The 21,090-nt window shown below is 41.0% G+C and overlaps 1 protein-coding gene across 1 annotated transcript in view; it reads right to left on the bottom strand.

The window, feature by feature from the left end:
- The window catches only part of LOC143803962 (uncharacterized), a 105,972-nt gene that overhangs the window by 48,387 nt on the left and 36,495 nt on the right, over positions 1-21,090 (bottom strand). The window contains exons 12-16 of the mRNA XM_077281712.1: positions 19,734-19,787; positions 19,100-19,153; positions 18,463-18,516; positions 7,094-7,138; positions 5,118-5,171 (exon numbers count right to left, since the gene is read on the bottom strand). Of these exons, the coding sequence (XP_077137827.1) occupies positions 5,118-5,171; positions 7,094-7,138; positions 18,463-18,516; positions 19,100-19,153; positions 19,734-19,787 (261 nt within the window). The remainder of the gene's footprint in view (positions 1-5,117; positions 5,172-7,093; positions 7,139-18,462; positions 18,517-19,099; positions 19,154-19,733; positions 19,788-21,090) is intronic.

Raw genomic sequence — 21,090 nt, 5'->3', positions numbered from 1 at the left:
AAAACTGGTAACTACCAAAACTTACGGTAGAATTTGGAAAAAATGTATCTCAGTGTCAGGTGCTTCCTGGGATGGGGAGGTTCCACTCACGACTATATTAGAATTTTTGCAGAAGGGTCTAGAACAGGGGCTGGCCACAAATACCTTAAAAGTTTGGGTTGCAGCACTAGGAGCCCTGTACAATTATAACTTGGCTGGTGATAATGGGTAGCTAGATTTATCAAGGCTGCAAGTAGATCCAGACCCATCTTATCTTGGAGTGTTCCCCCCTGGGATCTGAATTTGGTCCTCTCAGCTTTAACAGAGGACCCTTTTGAACCTCTATCAGAAGCCCCGCTAAAACTGTTGTCCCTTAAAACTACCTTACTAGTGGCCTTAACTTCAGCACGCAGGGTCAGCGATATTCAGGCTCTATCAGCATATCCACCTTTCATCCAAGTTTTAGAGGATAGAATGGTCCTTAAAATAGACCCAGCTTACCTCCCAAAAGTGGCGTCACATTTTCACAGGGCTCAGGAGATAACACTCCCTGCTTTCTGTCCCAACCCCAAAAATAATAGGGAGGAAGCTTTACACACCCTAGACGTGAGGAGATGCACAGTACATTATCTAGCAGCAACACAGGAGTGTAGGAAGGACAGGTCTCTTTTTGTCTGCTTTCAGGTTACGGAAAGGGCGGAAAGCATCCAAGAGTACAGTCGCAAGGTGGATAAGAGATGCTATCACACTGTCATACTCCTCTCATGGGGCAGCCATTCCGGAGAAAATAAAGGCTCACTCAACAAGATCAGTGGCAACTTCCTGGGCGGAAAGAGCCGGAGGCTCGATAGAACAGATATGTAGAGCCGCTACTTGGTCCTCTCCCTCTACATTCTTCAACCACTATCGGCTGGATCTAGCCTCCTCTTCAGATCTTACTTTTGGCAAAAGGATTCTGGAGGCGATTGTCCCACCCTAGTCTGCATATCTCTGCAATTCTCTCCATGGTGCCATCATGGGGGGAGAGAGAAAAATATAGTTTCTTACCGATAACGGTATTTCTCTGACCCCATGATGGCACCCGTATATTCCCTCCATTCACGCGTGGGTGTGCACATTCAGTTATTCAGTTATCCAGTTAGTAAAAATTGTCACACGGTGCTTCCATTCAGTAATAATATGAGTATTTAATGTAATTAGTGATGTCTTTAATCTTAAAGTTCCTTTAGTGCTCTGTAAAACAACTGATGCAGAAGAGGGGTACCGCCTTTTTATCTCTAGGTTTCCTGTCCTGACGGGACGGATCCCCTCTCTCCATGGTGCTGTCATGGGGTCAGAGAAATACCATTATATAACGATTAAACTTTTCATATGGAAATAAACATAAAGGGGTTGACCCATGAACAAAGTACATTTTAAGTCCTCCATACAGAATAATGTGCCATGTTATAGTCCACCATACAGTATAATGGGCTACCACGTAATCCTCCATACAGTATAATGGGTCGCACATAGCCCTCTACACAGTATAAGGCTACTTTCACACTAGCGTCGTTCGACGCATGTCGTAATGCGTTGTTTTGGAGAAAAACGCATCCTGCAAATTTGCCCGCAGGATGCGTTTTTTCTCCATACACTTGCATTAGCGACGCATTGCGACGAACCTGTACCGATGCTAGTGTGAAAGTAGCCTCATGGACTCCACATAATCCTCTATACAGTATAATGGGGCCCACATCATCCTCTATACAGTATAATGACCCACATAATCTTCCATACAGTATAATGGGAACACATAATCCTCTATACATTATAATGAGCCCACATAATCCTCCAAATAATATAATGGACCCACATAGTTCTCCATATAGTATAATGGATTTACAAACTCCTCCATACAGTATAATGGCTCCACAAAGTCCCCGGTCTTGCAGGCCAAATATAATCACCCTGAAACCAGATGTGGCCCACGGGCTAGAGTTTGACATGTGTGGGTTAGAGTATAAAGACGTAGAAGGTCTACAGGAATGTACCGTAAATTAAAATGTAATTCTTGTTATTTAGATTTACTAGAAAAATGCATCTTAAGGTGGATTTTTGGATAGGATATTCAAGATGCCGACAAATCCGCGCTCCTCCACAATCAGGCAAGGAAATCACAGAGTTCAGAAGAGTTGCATACTTTATTCAGGGCTATAAAACTACGCGTTTCGTGGATGTCCTGTCCACTTTATCAGGTACATAGCCAATCTGCTGTTTACCTGAGGAAGTGGACAGGACATCCACGAAACGCGTAGTTTATATAGCCCTGAATAAAGTATGCAACTCTTCTGAATGCTGATTCCCTTGCCTGATTTTGGAGGAGTGTGGATTTGTCTGCATCTTGAATATCCTATCCAGAATTTCTTGAAGATCGTTTGCGGGTCCGGTGCCATCTGCAGCCCTCCTGTCATACTTACTATATGTGTTGTGCATACTCACAACATGTAAAGGTGAGAATTTTACCTTACAGTAAACTGATTGTTATTTTGGTAACTGCGCTATTGCGACCCTCTCTTTACCGTTTTAAGGTGCATTTTTAAAACTTTGGGGCTGTTGGTATCTGGGGTATTATCTGAAATAATGGAGTAGAACAATTGAACCTATTTTGTAACTTTTTTATAGAATACTATAAATTATAAGACTATATGACTATTTTTTAAAGTTTATTCCAAGGAAAAATCCAGGAATTCTTAAATATGTATATTTCTATGAATACAGTTATATGAAAAAGTTTGGGCACCCCTATTAATCTTAAGCTTAATGTTTTATAAAAATAGTTTTTTTTGCAACAGCTATTTCAGTTTCATATATCTAATAACTGTTGGACACAGTAATGTTTCTGCCTTGAAATGAGGTTTATTGTACTAACAGAAAATGTGCAATCTGCATTCAAACAAAATTTGACAGGTGCATAAGTATGGGCACCCTTATCATTTTCTTGTTTAAAATACTCCTACCTACTTTTTACTGACTTACTAATGCACTTTTTTTGGTTTTGTAACCTCATTGAGCTTTGAACTTCATAGCCAGGTGTATGCAATCATGAGAAAAGCTACTTAAAGTGGCCACTTGCATGTTGTTCTCCTGTTTGAATCTCCTCTGACGAGTGGCATCATGGGCTCCTCAAAACAACTGTCAAATGATCTTAAAACAAAGATTATTCAACATAGTTGTTCAGGGGAAGGATACAAAAAGCTGTCTCAGAGATTTAACCTGTCAATTTCCACTGTGAGGAACATAGTAAGGAAATGGAAGAACACAGGTACAGTTCTTGTTAAGGCCAGAAGTGGCAGGCCAAGAAAAACATCAGAAAGGCAGAGAAGAAGAATGGTGAGATCAGTCAAGGACAATCCTCAGACCACCTCCAGAGAGCTGCAGCATCAACTTGCTGCAGATGGTGTCACTGTGCATCGGTCAACTATACAACACACTTTGCACAAGGAGAAGCTGTATGGGAGAGTGATGCGAAAGAAGCCGTTTCTGCAAGCACGCCAAAAACAGAGTCGGCTGAGGTATGCAAAAGCACATTTGGAAAAGCCAATTTCTTTTTGGAAGAAGGTCCCGTGGACTGATAAAACCAAGATTGAGTTGTTTGGTCATACAAAAAGGCGTTATGCATGGCGGCAAAAAAAACACAGTGCGTTGTATAGTTGACAGATGTACAGTGACACCATCTGCAGCAAGTTGATGCTGCAGCTCTCTGGAGGTGGTCTGAGGATTGTCCTTGACTGATCTCACCATTCTTCTTCTCTGCCTTTCTGATGTTTTTCTTGGCCTGCCACTTCTGGCCTTAACAAGAACTGTACCTGTGTTCTTCCATTTCCTTACTATGTTCCTCACAGTGGAAATTGACAGGTTAAATCTCTGAGACAGCTTTTTGTATCCTTCCCCTGAACAACTATGTTGAATAATCTTTGTTTTCAGATCATTTGACAGTTGTTTTGAGGAGCCCATGATGCCACTCTTCAGAGGAGATTCAAACAGGAGAACAACATGCAAGTGGCCACTTTAAGTAGCTTTTCTCATGATTGCATACACCTGGCTATGAAGTTCAAAGCTCAATGAGGATGCAAAACCAAAAAAAGTGCTTTAGTAAGTCAGTAAAAAGTAGGTAGGAGTATTTTAAACAAGAAAATGATAAGGGTGCCCATACATATGCACCTGTCAAACTCGGTTTGAATGCAGATTGCACATTTTCTGTTAGTACAATAAACCTCATTTCAAGGCAGAAACATTACTGTGTCCAACAGTTATTAGATATATGAAACTGAAATAGCTGTTGCAAAAAAACCAGTTTTTATGAAACATTAAGCTTAAGATTAACAGGGGTGCCCAAACTTTTTCATATAACTGTAACTGTGTGTCCGTATTTCCATGTGTATGGTGTTAATGGTTTAGCATTGTTTGGCAGGTATTATTTGGGCATTAAATGGTTGAAGTTTTTGTTCTCTTCATGTTGGGTATTCTTTCAGCATTATATAATCATGTGGCTTAAATAGGCTATTTGTAGTGATATTCTTCTAGTCAGGGGCGTAACTACAACAGGTGCAGGCGTTGCAATCGCACCTGAGCCCTGGAGCCTAGGGGGCCCTAAAAGTCCCTTTGTCCTATAGAAAAAGACTATTGCTATTAAAGATTTAAAATATTTGGGGGCCCCGATGAAGCTTTCGCATCGGGGCCCATGAGTTTCAAGTTACGCCACTGCTTCTAGTACTTTATGAAATATTACATCAACTACATGTGGCACTATTTAGGCAGAGATTAACACAAAAATGTGGAAAATTAATGTTTATCATTTTGAGTACAGTAAAAGAATACAATTCTAAGGCTGTTTTATAGTGCTATCTGAACATGTTGTGGTTGTTTTATTTGAGCCCTGTATATCATGTGTTCATTATATCGTAGTATTATTATAATCTCTGTATGGTTGTATTACTTAATGATAACATGGTTGTATTATTTGAGCATAGTATCATTGATGCTGTGCATCAAAATAATCTGAATTGATTGTGCAAATTATACCAGTAAATGATATTGCCAGATCAGAAGTTATAAGCAGATTGAGTACAGTACTAAAGCTTTCATTTTTGTCTTACTTCAATTCCATCATCACCATCCCGTCCAAATTGGCCAGGGTCACCAATTATCCCCTAAAAGTCACAAAGAAATAAGACATGTAAGATTAATTTTACCTTAAAAAAATCTTTTCGAAATAAGCAGTCCTTTGTGTGTACATGAGGATAAACACAATATTTTACAGCACTTAGAGATATGCGTTCCTGCTTTTCATTCCTTTTAGCACACAAAAAGGAAAAGGAGCTACAGCATGGAGAACATTATACAGCATTTCTGAGCTGTGTAGATGTGAATCAAGCTCTTATATGAAGTTAAAGACTTGTTAAAAGGCTCAGCACAATCTTTCCTTCCCTCCGGGATTGTTTCCTTACTCTGCTCCTCTCTCCCTACTTTACCCATCTCCATAGGGTATAATAGGAGGTATAACCTGACACTTCACTGTGCTGGCAGACCATTTGGTCTGAGCAAGATGGAGCTGACCTGTTTTTCAGAGTTGATGATAAATTCAGGAGGCAGCGGAAGAAGTGGCTCATTAGTGAGGAAAGAAACAGATTTTTCTGATAGGATGTATCACAAAGTTTCTTATACTCTCCTGTATTATTATTATTATTATATAATATATTCCAAGGTTAAATGTAGTTATGAGTCTTCATAATATACTGTATACAAACTTATTCTGTGCCCTCCCAAGTATATAGTAGTAATGCACACTTCCAAGCAGTTACAGCATGTACAACTAGCAAACAATTGTAAAATGGGATATAAAATTGTCTAAAATTTTCAAAACTATTACAGGCTAATGAGTATGCTGCCTTTGAATATCATCTAGCCCCCTTTTTAACTGTCCACTTATAATTGTCAGTTAATAAAAAGATCAAGGAGAAACAAGTACAATCAGGATGGGTGGTTCAATATTCTTTGCATTAAGCAGCAAGTAGAAAAGTGCTTATAGGGTAATAATATCAATAGTAATGGAAAAATTAACAAGTCATAAAGTGTTCACTTTCTGAAGTTGTGTTAAACATACAACTCTAATGAGAACATCAGTCTCTTTCACTCAAAGAAAGGGCCACAAAGCCAAGAAACACACTGTATTATGAGACTTTTATTAATAAAAATTTGCTTTATCGTATACAGAAAGGAGTGCCCCTATTTCCGCAAATTGATGGAGATTCCAACATATCTCTGTTTCATTTCATCATGCCATCCTACAGGACATAGAGTTCTGATGTTTGGTAGCAAAAGTGTGTGTCTACAGTGGTGAATGAACCATTCCCCTATCGTCGGCAAGTATGCTGAGGTTCTTGTGCTCCGTACACATTGTCACTGCACATAAACAGAATAATACAACCTTCTTATTGCAAGTGTCCTGCAGTGCTTTAAAGGAACCTGTCAGGATTATTATAATAATGAAACTAGTAGTGTGACTATGACTATATAGGTCATAGAAGATCAATAAAAATAAGCCCTGTCTTGTTCTAAATCCAGTGTTCCAGTGCTGAAAAATCAAGGTTTGAACTCATATGCAAAGTATCCTGGAAAGCAATCACATCCTAAGAGCATGTGATTGCATTTGGTGGTATATCGACATGTCTACAATGCACTTCCAGTCTAATGTGCATGCAGCTTGATTTCTCAGCATTGGCAAATCAGACAACTGCAAAACAGATATACTTTGTATTGTCATTCAACCAATTTTATAACCACTACTATAGATTTATTAGTAAACACGTCCTGATAAATTCCCTATAATGATGGCTTGCATCGATAAAATTAGACTGCCCTCTTAAATGCCTATTTTATGAAGAGACATTAAGTAGAACAGTACTGGCAAATCATGACAGATGATTAAGAATTAAAAACACTGCTCAAAACACACATTACATGGTACTAAACACATTGGTTAGATACGTCAGTTACTTTCACTGTACAACAAATTACTGGCACTCAAATAAATATCTTGGGTAACAGTAAAAAAAAAAATCAGCCAATTTACCTGTGGGCCTTGGGATCCATTCTGACCTTTTGGTCCTGGTATGCCCTTAAAAGTACAAACATTATAACCAGTTAATCCATTATTCAAAAAGTATATAACGTTTTTCCCATGGCTTCCAAACTGTTTGCCAAAGTCAACTCAAATTCTTTATCGTAACTTTACAAAAAGTCAGCATATTCCATTACCCCAGTGTTTACACCAGTGATTCTAGCTAGTTGGCCGTCTGCAGGTGATCCTCGGTTTTTGGCATCTTCAAATGCTACTGTCCACTTGTGGCAACAGGGCCCGTGCATTACTAAATCTTATTTCTAGAGTAAAAACCATATCATTGGCAGATAACACTAAACTAAAAGATATATCACTCAGATCTCTATCCAATGTTGCAAATTTTAATTTTTGTGCTTGTTTTTCCTCTACCTCATCATTTTTTATTTTTCCTTCAACATAGTCAAATGCAGGCTTTTTTATTTTGTTTTGGGGTTTCTTTGCCAGATGAGTTATAGTTTGGGATGACACCATTTGTTTACCATAGAAAATACTGGAGAATGTGTAAAAAAAACTTTGTGTGGTGAAATCATGAGTTTTGTTTTTATGTCAGACATTGTAGGCTAAAAAAGGACTTGAATGTGATCGTTCAAGTCAGTAATATTTCTACAATACCAATCTTGTAATTTTTTTTATTTAAGTGGTGAAAAAAATTCTGAGATTTGTGGAAAAAAAGTTGGTTTGTGGCACCACCATTTTCTGAAGCCATCTTAACCACTTACAAACATATGACATACCGTACATCATATGCCGGCTCCATAACTTTGATGTAGGACCTCATGCCAAGCCCACATATTTCCCTGCACTTGACGGCTGATTTAATCAGTCATTATGTGCCTCTAACAGCTGTAGTCAGAGCATATTGCAAAAATACTCTGGAGTGCAGAGACCAGTGCCGCCCTGCAAGTGATGTCACTGGTCTCACACTATTCTGATACAGGAAAGATATATATCTTGGTACCGTGTTAGCCAGTAGATAGAAAAATATTTAGAATTGAGAGTCCTCAGTGGTTGATACCTTTTAATGGCTAACTGAAAAGATGGTAACAAATTGCAAGCCTTCGAGACTACTCAGGTCTCTTCATCAGGCATAGACTCTATGTCTAGCCTGATGAAGAGACCTGAGTAGTCTCGAAAGCTTGTAATTTGTTACCATCTTTTCAGTTAGCCATTAAAAGGTATCAACCACTGAGGACTCTCAATTTTAAATATTTTTCACAATATTCTGACAATGCACTTGTGGCGCCCCTAGGGGTATTTGCCACAAAAATAGTTATTGACACCAAATACAAATACTAGAATAGCAAGACTGCACTACCATCTCCGGCCAGAAGGGGGAGCGCCAGAGACTCCCCTTGATCTATTCTGGTTTGAGAAAAGGACTGGCAGTTGGGCTGAGGAGCTGAAAGTGAGAGGTCGTATAACTGAACTCCTAACAGCCCTATGACGGATTATAGGCCCGTAATACCCATAGTAGGAAAAGAGGAGTAGAGAAAAAGGACATTGTGAGAACCGGGTAGCAATAATCACTACCCATAATAGGCGCAGAGACGGATACCGGATCCGTGGCTATATTAATTATATATAATACAGCAACCGGAAGGACGTGAGGTGATATCAGCTTCACCAGGGTAAGACGCAGCAACAGACACAGAGTTCAGCGGTACTCCCAGAGGGGGTAAGCCGACAAAAAAAGGACTCGGGTTGTCCGTCGAACCAGAGCATAGAAGAGACAGATTGGGCCGGCAGCCAGTTCACATACAGCAGCAGGGCCATACAGAAACTGCGCATAATAAGAGGTGGAAATCCTGACAGGTTCAAAGTAATTTCAGAGTTCTTATACAGACTCCGGTGACAGTGTTGGTCACAAATCCCTTTTTGTTGAAGTAAACTGGTTAAACGTTTCAGCACCTCAGTCTTTCATTTGGACAATAGCCATCGATCCAGGATCGGGGTCATCACAGCTGAGAGGACCTGCTGCTGATCAAGTAAGTGTCTGTTCCTTCATGATATCCCTTACATTGTGCATCGCCTGAGGCCACAGCACCGGGTCAAGCCACTAGTGACATCCCCCTCAAGAGACGGACCTCATTGATCTGGTGCTGGGTACCTTGGTCTCTCGGGCATCACAACTGGCGTCACGAACAGGATAGGGCCAGCCCGTACACCGGGTATTGTGTGCCATAATTGGAGTCTGAAACTGTGAAAATTTGGATGAAAAATCTTGGAAATTGACTTTGTTAAAGAAAATCTCGTTCCCCATTGAAAACTATTGAAAGTGACTTTTCTCCATTGGTTATAATGGGGTAAAAATGGCCGCCATCCCCTGATGTAATCATCTCATAACCGTTAAGCACAAAACTGTTAATCGAGCTACATCATTACCCAAGCCCCAGTCTAACTGAAAAAACTTCAAAATCCACCATCACAGAGCGTGCGGCAGTTAGAGGCAGCAGGGGGCGTGTCATTGTCATCCTGCTGCACAGAGGAATGAATCTACATTATCTAGACGGAAGCTGGGACCGGAGGAGTCTGGATTAACTAAGGGGGTACAGTATGTCGCAGCACGGAGACGCCGCAGCACCCGGCGACGCTAATGCAGCTGAAAGACAGAGTGTCGATAGAGAGCCTGGCAGCGCAGCAGTGCAAGGAGTGGCGCCCATCATGCCGGTGTTGATGCCATATACCCCGGGTGGCCCGTGGCTTCCAATGTATGAAGGTGAACCTAATACCCTTGATGGTTTCAGGGAAAAGATGCTGGCTCATTTTGATATGTTCCCCGTGGGTGAAGCTCAGCGTGTTAGTCTCCTGATGATGCAGTTAAGTGGCCATGCTAAGCGAGAAGTCACGGCATGGGCAACTGATCTAAACGGTACTGTTGAACGCATATTTGCTGGATTAAAAGCTACATTTGAAACCACTACCAGCAGCAAAGCTAAAGTACGATTCTTTAATTGCAAACAAAAAGCTAATGAGGGCGTGAGAGATTTTGCCTTAAACCTGCAGGAAGCCCTTAAATCACTTATACTGGCTGAACCCATTTTTAACACAGGAGCCGATAAACTGCTAAGAGATCAATTTATTGAGGGACTCTACACCCCTTCTCACCGGGGGCATGTGAGCATGCTTGTTTTTAAGAACCCTGAATTGACATTTGCCCAATTAAAGGAGAGCGCTATACGTCTCCAGCTGGCAGAGGCACCTCGGGATCAGGATCTCACACAACCCATGGCAGATGCACTTCAGCAACGGGGAATGCCAGTGACATCAGCTACGTCCGGTGCCAGTGCTAAGTCCCTGGGGCCCATTACTAATGAGGCTCTTCAGCAAAAGCTTGACTCTTTAACTGATGTTGTTGCTTCAATGGCTAAAACAATGCAGGAGATGAGTGAACCCAAGATGGAGTTGGCAAACCGTAGAGAGGATGTTCCATGGATGAGGTCCCGGAGATACCCGACATGGAGAGGATGACCCCGTGACCACTACCAACTGGATGGACAGCCCATTTGCCAGCAGCCAGGCCACTTTGCACGAAATTGTGATTTAAACGGGAATCCCCTGGGAATGCGGGCCGCTTCGCAGGAATGAATTTTCAAGGCCCAACACCCTGGCACGACAGGTACATTGGAGGATGACCCATCATCCCTATCGTGCTGGACAGAATTCCCCTCAACGCTTTGCTGGATACAGGTTCCCAGATTTCATCTATACCATATATCCTTTATAAGAGGTACTGGGCTGAGGTAGATATTGATAAAGGACCCTCTGATGTTGAACTAGATATATGGGCCAGTAATGGTAAGTTGGTACCGAAACTAGGATTCAGGGAGATGACCATAAAGATTGGTAAAGCAGAATTGAAGAAACAGGGTATAATTGTCGTTGATGTCGACCGACAGAACTGTGAACCAACTGTATTGATAGGAATGAATGTGTTAGAGAACTGCTTTTCCGAAGTTATTTCTGTCTTACAACAAATTGCTGAAACTGCCCGATCCTGCCAGCAGAGAGTTCTCCGGAGGGAAATAAAATGATTAATGTTAAGGCAACAGATAGAAGTTGCAGGTGGAGAAATCGGCAGTGTGAGGGTGAGTGATCCAACGTCTATTGTAATCCCACCAAAAACAGAAATGCTGGTATGGTGTAGAGCGGCCATTGGTACTAAAGGACGAGACTATCAAGCCTTAATAGAACCAGCGTACACCGACAGCAGGCCCACTATACTCACGGCACGAGGGGTGGTCGAGGTACACCGGGGACGGGTGCCGGTACGACTTTTGAACTGTGGAGAGGAAGAGGTCACTTTGCCATAGTATGCTACAGTGGCAAAGTTATATACTGTTGACAACAATGCCATCACAACCGTTGAGCCCTTAGAATCGACCTGTCAGGTGGAAAATTACGGCTCAGATGGAGAATCGGAGGATTGGTGCCAACAGCTAGATGTGGGTGTAGATTCAACACCTACCCATCAAAGACAAGGGGTGTATAGATTAGTGACGGAATATGAACAGGTCTTCAGTAAACACCCATTAGACTTCGGACGGATAGAAGGGGTAGAACATACAATCCCCACCGGTGACCATCCCCCGATAAAAGAAAGATATAGACCCATACCGCCCGCTCACTATCAATGCGCGAAGGACATGCTGAGAGAGATGAAACAGGCCGGGGTAATAAGAGATAGTTTTAGCCCTTGGGCGGCCCCTCTGGTGATTGTCAAAAAAAAGGACGGAACCATGAGAATGTGCGTAGACTACCGGCGGATTAATAACATCACCCATAAAGACGCCTATCCCTTGCCTAGGATAGAAGAGTCCTTGACTGCTTTGAAATCTGCTAATTATTTTTCCACCTTAGACTTAACAAGCGGGTATTGGCAAGTCCCTGTGGCTGAGAGAGATAAAGAAAAAACGGCATTCACTACACCAATGGGTCTAAGCGAATTTAATCGCATGCCGTTCGGACTCTGTAACGCATCCGGTACTTTCCAGCGACTGATGGAATGTTGCCTCGGACACAAGAACTTCGAGACCGTCCTCCTGTACCTAGATGATGTGATCGTCTACTCAAAGACTTACGAACAGCACTTAACTGACCTGGCAGAGGTGTTCGAAGCCTTATCCAAGTATGGTATGAAAATCAAACCATCCAAATGTCACCTTCTCAAGCCAAAGGTACAATACTTAGGGCACATCGTGAGTTCGGAGGGAGTAGCACCGGATCCCGAGAAAATAACTGCCATAAGGGATTGGCCAAGACCTACCAACGCAAAAGAAGTGAGGCAATTCTTGCGATTAGTGGGTTACTATTGTAGATTTATAAAAGGATTTACCAAATTGGCAGTGCCCTTGCAAGATGCTTTGATAGGGCAGACGAAGAAACCTTCAAACCGAAACCCTCCTTTTCAGTGGAACGACGAAAGAGAAGACTCCTTTGAACAACTAAAGAAGGCACTAACCGGAGAAGAAGTTCTGGCGTACCCGGATTACCATCAACCTTTCATCCTCTACACCGATGCCAGTAATGTGGGATTGGGAGCGGTGCTGTCACAAAAGCAAGAAGGTCGGGAGAAAGTCATCGCCTTTGCAAGTAGAAAACTCCGGCCTACTGAAAGAAATTCTGAAAATTATAGCTCTTTCAAATTGGAGCTACTGGCAGTAGTTTGGGCTGTGACTGAACGTTTCAAACACAATTTGACCGGTGCAGAATTTATTGTCTATACTGACAACAATCCATTAACCCACTTAGACACGGCTAAATTAGGTGCGTTAGAACAGCGATGGATAGCCCGGTTATCTAATTACAACTTCGTGATCAAGTATCGAGCAGGTCGCAAAAATGGAAATGCCGATGCCCTATCCCGGATGCCACAATTGAGAGATGTAGAAGAAGAAACGGGGGAGCTTGAAGAAATTGAACTACCAGCCTTTCATCAGCCCAAGGTAAAACATCGTCAGTCAAATACAGTTAGGTCCATATATATTTGGACAGAGACAACATTTTTCTCATTTTGGTTATAGACATTACCACAATGAATTTTAAACAAAACAATTCAGATGCAGTTGAAGTTCAGACTTTCAGCTTTCATTTGAGGGTATCCACATTAAAATTGGATGAAGGGTTTAGGAGTTTCAGCTCCTTAACATGTGCCACCCTGTTTTTAAAGGGACCAAAAGTAATTGGACAGATTCAATAATTTTAAATAAAATGTTCATTTCTAGTACTTGGTTGAAAACCCTTTGTTGGCAATGACTGCCTGAAGTCTTGAACTCATGGACATCACCAGACGCTGTGTTTCCTCCTTTTTGATGCTCTGCCAGGCCTTCACTGCAGTGGTTTTCAGTTGCTGTTTGTTTGTGGGCCTTTCTGTCTGAAGTTTAGTCTTTAACAAGTGAAATGCATGCTCAATTGGGTTGAGATCAGGTGACTGACTTGGCCATTCAAGAATATTCCACTTCTTTGCTTTAATAGACTCCTGGGTTGCTTTGGCTTCATGTTTTGGGTCATTGTCCATCTGTAGTATGAAACGACGACCAATCAGTTTTGCTGCATTTGGCCGGATCTGAGCACACAGTATGGCTCTGAATACCTCAGAATTAATTTGGCTGCTTCTGTCCTGTGTCACATCATCAATAAACACTAGTGACCCAGTGCCACTGGCAGCCATGCATGCCCAAGCCATCACACTGCCTCCGCCGTGTTTTACAGATGATGTGGTATGCTTTGGATCATGAGCTGTACCAAGCCTTCGCCATACTTTTCTCTTTCCATCATTCTGGTAGAGGTTGATCTTGGTTACATCTGTCCAAAGAATGTTCTTCCAGAACTGTGCTGGCTTTTTTAGATGTTTTTTAGCAAAGTTCAGTCTAGCCTTTTTATTCTTGATGCTTATGAGTGGCTTGCACCGTGCAGTGAACCCTCTGTATTTACTTTCATGCAGTCTTCTCTTTATGGTAGATTTGGATATTGATACGCCTACCTCCTGGAGAGTGTTGTTCACTTGGTTGGCTGTTGTGAAGGGGTTTCTCTTCACCATGGAGATTATTCTGCGATCACCCACCACTGTTGTCTTCTGTGGGTGCCCAGGTCTTTTTACATTGATGAGATCACCAGTGCTTTCTTTCCTTCTCAGGATGTACCAAACTGTACATTTTGCCACTCCTAATATTGTAGCAATTTCTCGGATGGGTTTTTTCTCTGTTTTCACAGCTTAAGAATGGCTTGTTTCACCTTCATGGAGAGCACTTTTGACCGCATGCTTACTTCATAGGAAAACCTTCCAAATGCAAGCACCACACCTCAAATCAACTCCAGGCCTTTTATCTGCTTAGTTGAGAATGACATAATGAAGGGATTGCCCACACCTGTCCATGAAATAGCCTTGGAGTCAATTGTCCAATTACTTTTGGTCCCTTTAAAAAACAGGGTGGCACAGGTTAAGGAGCTGAAACTCCTAAACTCTTCATCCAATTTTAATATGGATACCCTCAAATGAAAGCTAAAAGTCTGAACTTCAACTGCATCTGAATTGTTTTGTTTAAAATTAAATTGTGGTAATGTCTATAACCAAAATGAGAAAAATGTTGTCTCTGTCCAAATATATATGGACCTAACTGTACCTATCAGAAACAACAATAAGTGAATTTTAATCCGTTAGCACACCATAGATGGGCTGACACCCAAGATAGCAATCCGGCTGTGAAGCTAGTGAAGGAACTATTGACTGAGCAAAGTGCATATCCCGATGAGGATGCCCCAGAAGAGACGCATCAACTCTGGAAAGAGAGAGGCAAAATGTTCCTGTATCAAGGGAAACTCTGTAGAAGATACACCAATCCGAAAACACATGAATTGGTTTGGCAGATTATCGTGCCTAAACAAGATGTGAGGATGGTCCTCGAGGCTTACCACAATGGTGCTGGTCACTTTGGTTGGAAAAAGCTAGAAGTACTTCTGAGAGAAAGATTTTATTGGGTCGGGATGAGAAAATCAATCGAACAGTGGTGTAGAAACTGTGGCCCATGCAACCTCAGAAGGAATGATCAAAAGAGCCAAAGAGCACCACTGCAGCCCATAATCACCAAACAACCACTTGAACTGGTAGCCATGGACCACGTGAAGTTGACACCGAGCCGGTCCGGTTACGTCTATGCCTTGACCATCGTGGATCATTATTCGCGCTTCTTGGTAGTAGTACCTGTAAAAGATCTGACTGCAAAAACAGCGGCCAAAGCGTTCCAAACGTACTTTTGTAGACCCCATGGATATCCGGAACAGGTTCTCACTGACCAGGGTACAGCCTTTGAATCAGAGATCTTCAGAGAATTCTGTAATATGTATGGTTGCAAAAAGATCCGGACGATGGCCTATCATCCGCAAACAAACGGCTTATGTGAGAAGATGAACCATATTGTGATAGACCTACTAAAGACTTTACCTGAAACGGAAAGGAATCAATGGCCAGAGAAATTGCCTGACTTGGTGGATCTGTATAATCATGTCCCGGTGAGCTCTACCAACTGCACCCCAGCTTATCTTATGCGTGCAAGACCCGGCCAATTGCCAATCGATCTAGAAATGGAAATTATTAAACCAGAAGCAGAAGTTCAAGACTCCAATAGGGATGTCGTACGGCAAAAGCAGTATCGCCAAGTACAAAAGAGTGTGGAAAGAAGCCTTCAGCAAACCAGAGAAAGACAAGAGCGAACTTTCAACCAGAATGCTCTAGCAACTCCATTAAGACCGGGTGACCAAGTACTCAAGAGGAACTGTCGAACCAATAAACTGGACAATCAGTGGGAAGCCGTACCCTGCACAGTTGTACCAACAAGAATGGATAATCCTAAAATGTGTCTCATTAGCAAAAATGGAGGTTTAACACCTGTACTAGTGTCAAGAGACAATCTTAAATTATGTCCGGAAACGTTGAAAGAGCCAGAAGTTGTCCAGCCAGGATCAGAAGTTATTCAACCCATTCACGGTGGACTTGCCAACCCCATAGTGGTGGAATTATCTTTAGCAGAGAGGGCAGATACTATATCCGCAGTAGACAGTAATACACCACATAAAGAGACACCGCTATTACGTAGATCCCAGCGTAGTACCCAGGGTCAATTACCGGCCAGGTATGCGGATTACCAACTATAAGACTATAGTCATTGTTATCTTTCTGTAACGTTTAAGCCCAGTACCTACAGAGACTTACCTGTATGAACTTTTTGCATATTCTTGAACTTTTTATCAGCCCAGAAACACTAAATCAAAGCTCCGGAAAGACTGCTTTGTGAACTTTGCTTCCTAGTACCTTCAAGGATAGAACTGTATTAATGGACGCTATTTGAAGTGACTTTTTACAGAATTCCATTTTTTTTGGTTTCTTTGAGTGGTTTTTGTAACTTTTCATTTTTAAGACTCTGTACATATCAATTGTTATTTCAAAATGTTATCATCCCACAGTCCCGGAGTACTGTTCTTAACTAAGGGGGGATGTGGCGCCCCTAGGGGTATTTGCCACAAAAATAGTTATTGACACCAAATACAAATACTAGAATAGCAAGACTGCACTACCATCTCCGGCCAGAAGGGGGAGCTCCAGAGACTCCCCTTGATCTATTCTGGTTTGAGAAAAGGACTGGCAGTTGGGCTGAGGAGCTGAAAGTGAGAGGTCGTATAACTGAACTCCTAACAGCCCTATGACGGATTATAGGCCCATAATACCCATAGTAGGAAAAGAGGAGTAGAGAAAAAGGACATTGTGAGAACCGGGTAGCAATAATCCCTACCCATAATAGGCGCAGAGACGGATACCGGATCCGTGGCTATATTAATTATATATAATACAGCAACCGGAAGGACGTGAGGTGATATCAGCTTCACCAGGGTAAGACGCAGCAACAGACACAGAGTTCAGCGGTACTCCCAAAGGGGGTAAGCCGACAAAAAAAGGACTCGGGTTGTCCGTCGAACCAGAGCATAGAAGAGACAGATTGGGCCGGCAGCCAGTTCACATACAGCAGCAGGGCCATACAGAAACTGCGCATAATAAGAGGTGGAAATCCTGACAGGTTCAAAGTAATTTCAGAGTTCTTATACAGACTCCGGTGACAGTGTTGGTCACAAATCCCTTTTTGTTGAAGTAAACTGGTTAAACGTTTCAGCGCCTCAGTCTTTCATTTGGACAATAGCCATCGATCCAGGATCGGGGTCATCACAGCTGAGAGGACCTGCTGCTGATCAAGTAAGTGTCTGTTCCTTCATGATATCCCTTACATTGTGCATCGCCTGAGGCCACAGCACCGGGTCAAGCCACTAGTGACATCCCCCTCAAGAGACGGACCTCATTGATCTGGTGCTGGGTACCTCGGTCTCCCGGGCGTCACACACTCCTTTGCGGTTCCTTACTGCTGATCTGAGCCAGCAAGAGAGCACGCTGGCCCCAGATGATGCTACTTTTGAGTATCCCAGCATGCACTTGGACTCTCAAAGGAAGTGTCATTAAAAAGGAAGTGGAAAAAAAGCAGTTATATAGTGTAGTTAGGGAAGGATAGAGTAATTAAGACAAGTATATTAGACAATAGTTTAGATCAAGACATTCAATAAATATCGATTTAGGATGAATTAATTTGGATTTCAGAATTTGGATTTCCCCTGTAATTTTTCTGTTGAGGGAGCAATGTGGAGGTTTGCTTTTTGAGTGGTGAGCTGATGTTTTATTGGTACACTTTTGGGGTAAATATGATATTTTAATTAGTTTTTATTGCATTTTTGGGAGAAGGTGCAGCAACTGAAAAATACAATATCTATACATTTATGCAAAGGGTAAATATAGTAGCAACCAAAGGAGGTGCTATGGAACTCAAAGGTTTAGGGAGTCCACTCAGGTGTAAGAAAGTTACAAGTTACAAACATCATTTTGATGATTATAGTAATGTTGATTGCGCTTTGTGCGCCTGTTTCTGTCTCCAGACCTTTAATCGGGTGGTAGGGACTTTCATTTTGCTATAAGTCACTATCAATTCTAGTTATTGCTCTGCATTTAGTTAATTCATTGCAGCCTTGATTTTTTTTCCTTTTTATATAGCTCATTTATATTGTAAATGTATATGTAAATGTGTACCCTTATATTTTAATCTATCAACTATTGACTTTCAAATAAAAAAAAAAGTGTTCCTGACACCCTCAGGAGAAAAAGCAATCAGGATATGCATCTGTTAAACTGTATGGCAAACTTTTGTTAATAAAGCTCCAAAAAATCACAGTCTACAAAATGTATTGAGCCACAACCATCTAATTGTAAAATGTAACTATAATGTAATACTTACTGGCTCGCCTTTATTTCCTATTATTCCTGGTTCTCCCGGGTCACCAACAAGTCCCTGAAAAATGAGTTATAATTTTCTATGAAAAATTAATATTATATTTATTGGTCAGTTTTGCTTACCATTACACTGGTATACAGAGATTTTAGGTGCCAATGATGGCTGAACAGTTTAATTTCTGAGATATTTAATAGTTAATTAATTAATTACAGTAGAATTCTAGTTTCAAAAATTTGCTTTTATAGCATTGTAAGCCTACAAACTGAAATAAACAATAATTATATGGGATATTACCTAAGACCCTATTACAGTCAAAAGACCAAAAGCTATTGCGTTTATTATCACACACAAGTGGCATATGGGGAATGCATTATTTTCATGGATGAATTATCTCAAAAACTAGAACCAATTCAGCAAAAGTAATGGGATTTATGAATTCAGAACCCTCAAAATACCTTGGTACCTGAAAAAAAAATTTTTATTTAGACCTGTGTTAGTATTGTTTTTTTTATTAAATTAATTTGCTCACATGGAAAAACTATATAATTATAAATGTGTCGAATTATTTATTGAAGATATGACATGCATTTTTTTCTTGCTATTACAAATAATTCATTAATAACTATAAATGTCACAATACCATTTGTCCTTGTCTCCCTAGAAGACCCTCAGCCCCAGGAAAACCATCATCACCCTAAGAATGAAAATGACATACTGGTAAGCTATATATTGCTATTCATAATTTTTTTAATAATAATAATAATAATAATAATAATCTTTATTAATATAGCACCAACATATTCTGCAGTGCTTTACAGTTTAACAGTTCATACAAAAGTCATAAGTAACGTTAAAAATAATACAATAATTAAAGCAAAACAATAATATAATAATTAAAGCAAAATACTTCCGGTAATTCAATATTTGTTGAACAAAACAATGAAGAATCATTAGGGAGTTTGTATTGTAGGGCAATATAATATTACCGGCCAACATTTACAGTATATGCTTAATTGAATAAAATAATGAAGAATCGTTGGAAGTTTTTTATTGTAAGGCAAAATTATATCACCAAGCTATACAGTATATTTGCTATATATCCCTGAATTAGGTAACCTTTACTTGTTACATTTTCCATTCATCATGTAAATCTACAGAACAATATAAATGTGGACAAGACAAGATGAAGTGGAGAATATCAAATGACAAATAAATAGTACACAGGCTGAAATACCACATCTACATTAAATGATGTGCCAATAAAACTAATGTACCTTTACTCCTGTGAATCCTGGAATTCCTTTATATCCAGTTTCTCCTTCTTCTCCCTGAGAAATTGAACATCAAATGGAACATAAAGTACGCTAATAATCTAGGCTTTGTGTTTTTACTGTTATAGAGGTTTGATTCATGCTCCATCACAGAGTGTATGTTTGGAGAATTAGAGCACCTAAATTCAGTATTGTAGGCAGAATCTGCGGTACTGTATGAGTTTCAAGTGTGTACAAAATCAATCCTTTAAATACCATTAAGAATACTTGCCAACTCTATTGGAGGATCCCCTATATTTTGGGAAAAAAAGGCCAAACCCTTAATGAACCTCCAACAAAACAGTGATCCCCAACAATTTTATTGCCATGATCCTGAGCCTTCATATCCAGAGGCACATTCAGAGAAGGGAATATAAGCTTGGATAGAACATGGCTTAGGAGAGATGATTCAAGCTTGAGGAGGATAATTTGCATATTCCAGGTGCCTTCTGGGAAAAGCAAAGAGTCTCCCTCAGCAAGAAGATCGTTGGGTACAGCCGGGACCAGCTGCTTGGAAAGCATCACCAAACCAGGGATTCAAGCTTGAGGAGGATAATTTGCATATTCCAGGTGCCTTCTGGGAAAAGCAAAGAGTCTCCCTCAGCAAGAAGATCGTTGGGTACAGCCGGGACCAGCTGCTTGGAAAGCATCACCAAACCAGGGATTCAAGCTTGAGGAGGATAATTTGCATATTCCAGGTGCCTTCTGGGAAAAGCAAAGAGTCTCCCTCAGCAAGAAGATCGTTGGGTACAGCCGGGACCAGCTGCTTGGAAAGCATCACCAAACCAGGGATTCAAGCTTGAGGAGGATAATTTGCATATTCCAGGTGCCTTCTGGGAAAAGCAAAGAGTCTCCCTCAGCAAGAAGATCGTTGGGTACAGCCAAGCTTGAAATTCATGGAGGGAAAAATGGTAACAAAATTCTCATTGGGGTCTGTTACAAACCCCCAAATATAACAGAAATCATGGAAAGTCTACTTCTAAAGCAGATAGATGAAGCTGCAACCCATAATGAGGTCCTGGTTATGGGGGACTTTAACTACCCGGATATTAACTGGGAAACAGAAACCTGTGAAACCCATAATGGCAACAGGTTTCTGCTAATAACCAAGAAAAATTACCTTTCACAATTGGTGCAGAATCCAACCAGAGGAGCAGCACTTTTAGACCTAATACTATCTAATAGACCTGACAGAATAACAAATCTGCAGGTGGTCGGGCATCTAGGAAATAGCGACCACAATATTGTACAGTTTCACCTGTCTTTCACTAGTGGGACTTGTCAGGGAGTCACAAAAACACTGAACTTTAGGAAGGCAAAG

Source organism: Ranitomeya variabilis, chromosome 2, assembly GCF_051348905.1.
Source record: "Ranitomeya variabilis isolate aRanVar5 chromosome 2, aRanVar5.hap1, whole genome shotgun sequence".
NCBI classification, from domain to species: Eukaryota; Metazoa; Chordata; class Amphibia; order Anura; family Dendrobatidae; genus Ranitomeya; species Ranitomeya variabilis.
Note: the sequence above shows the minus strand (reverse complement) of the source record. Positions and strands in the feature narration are given on the sequence as shown.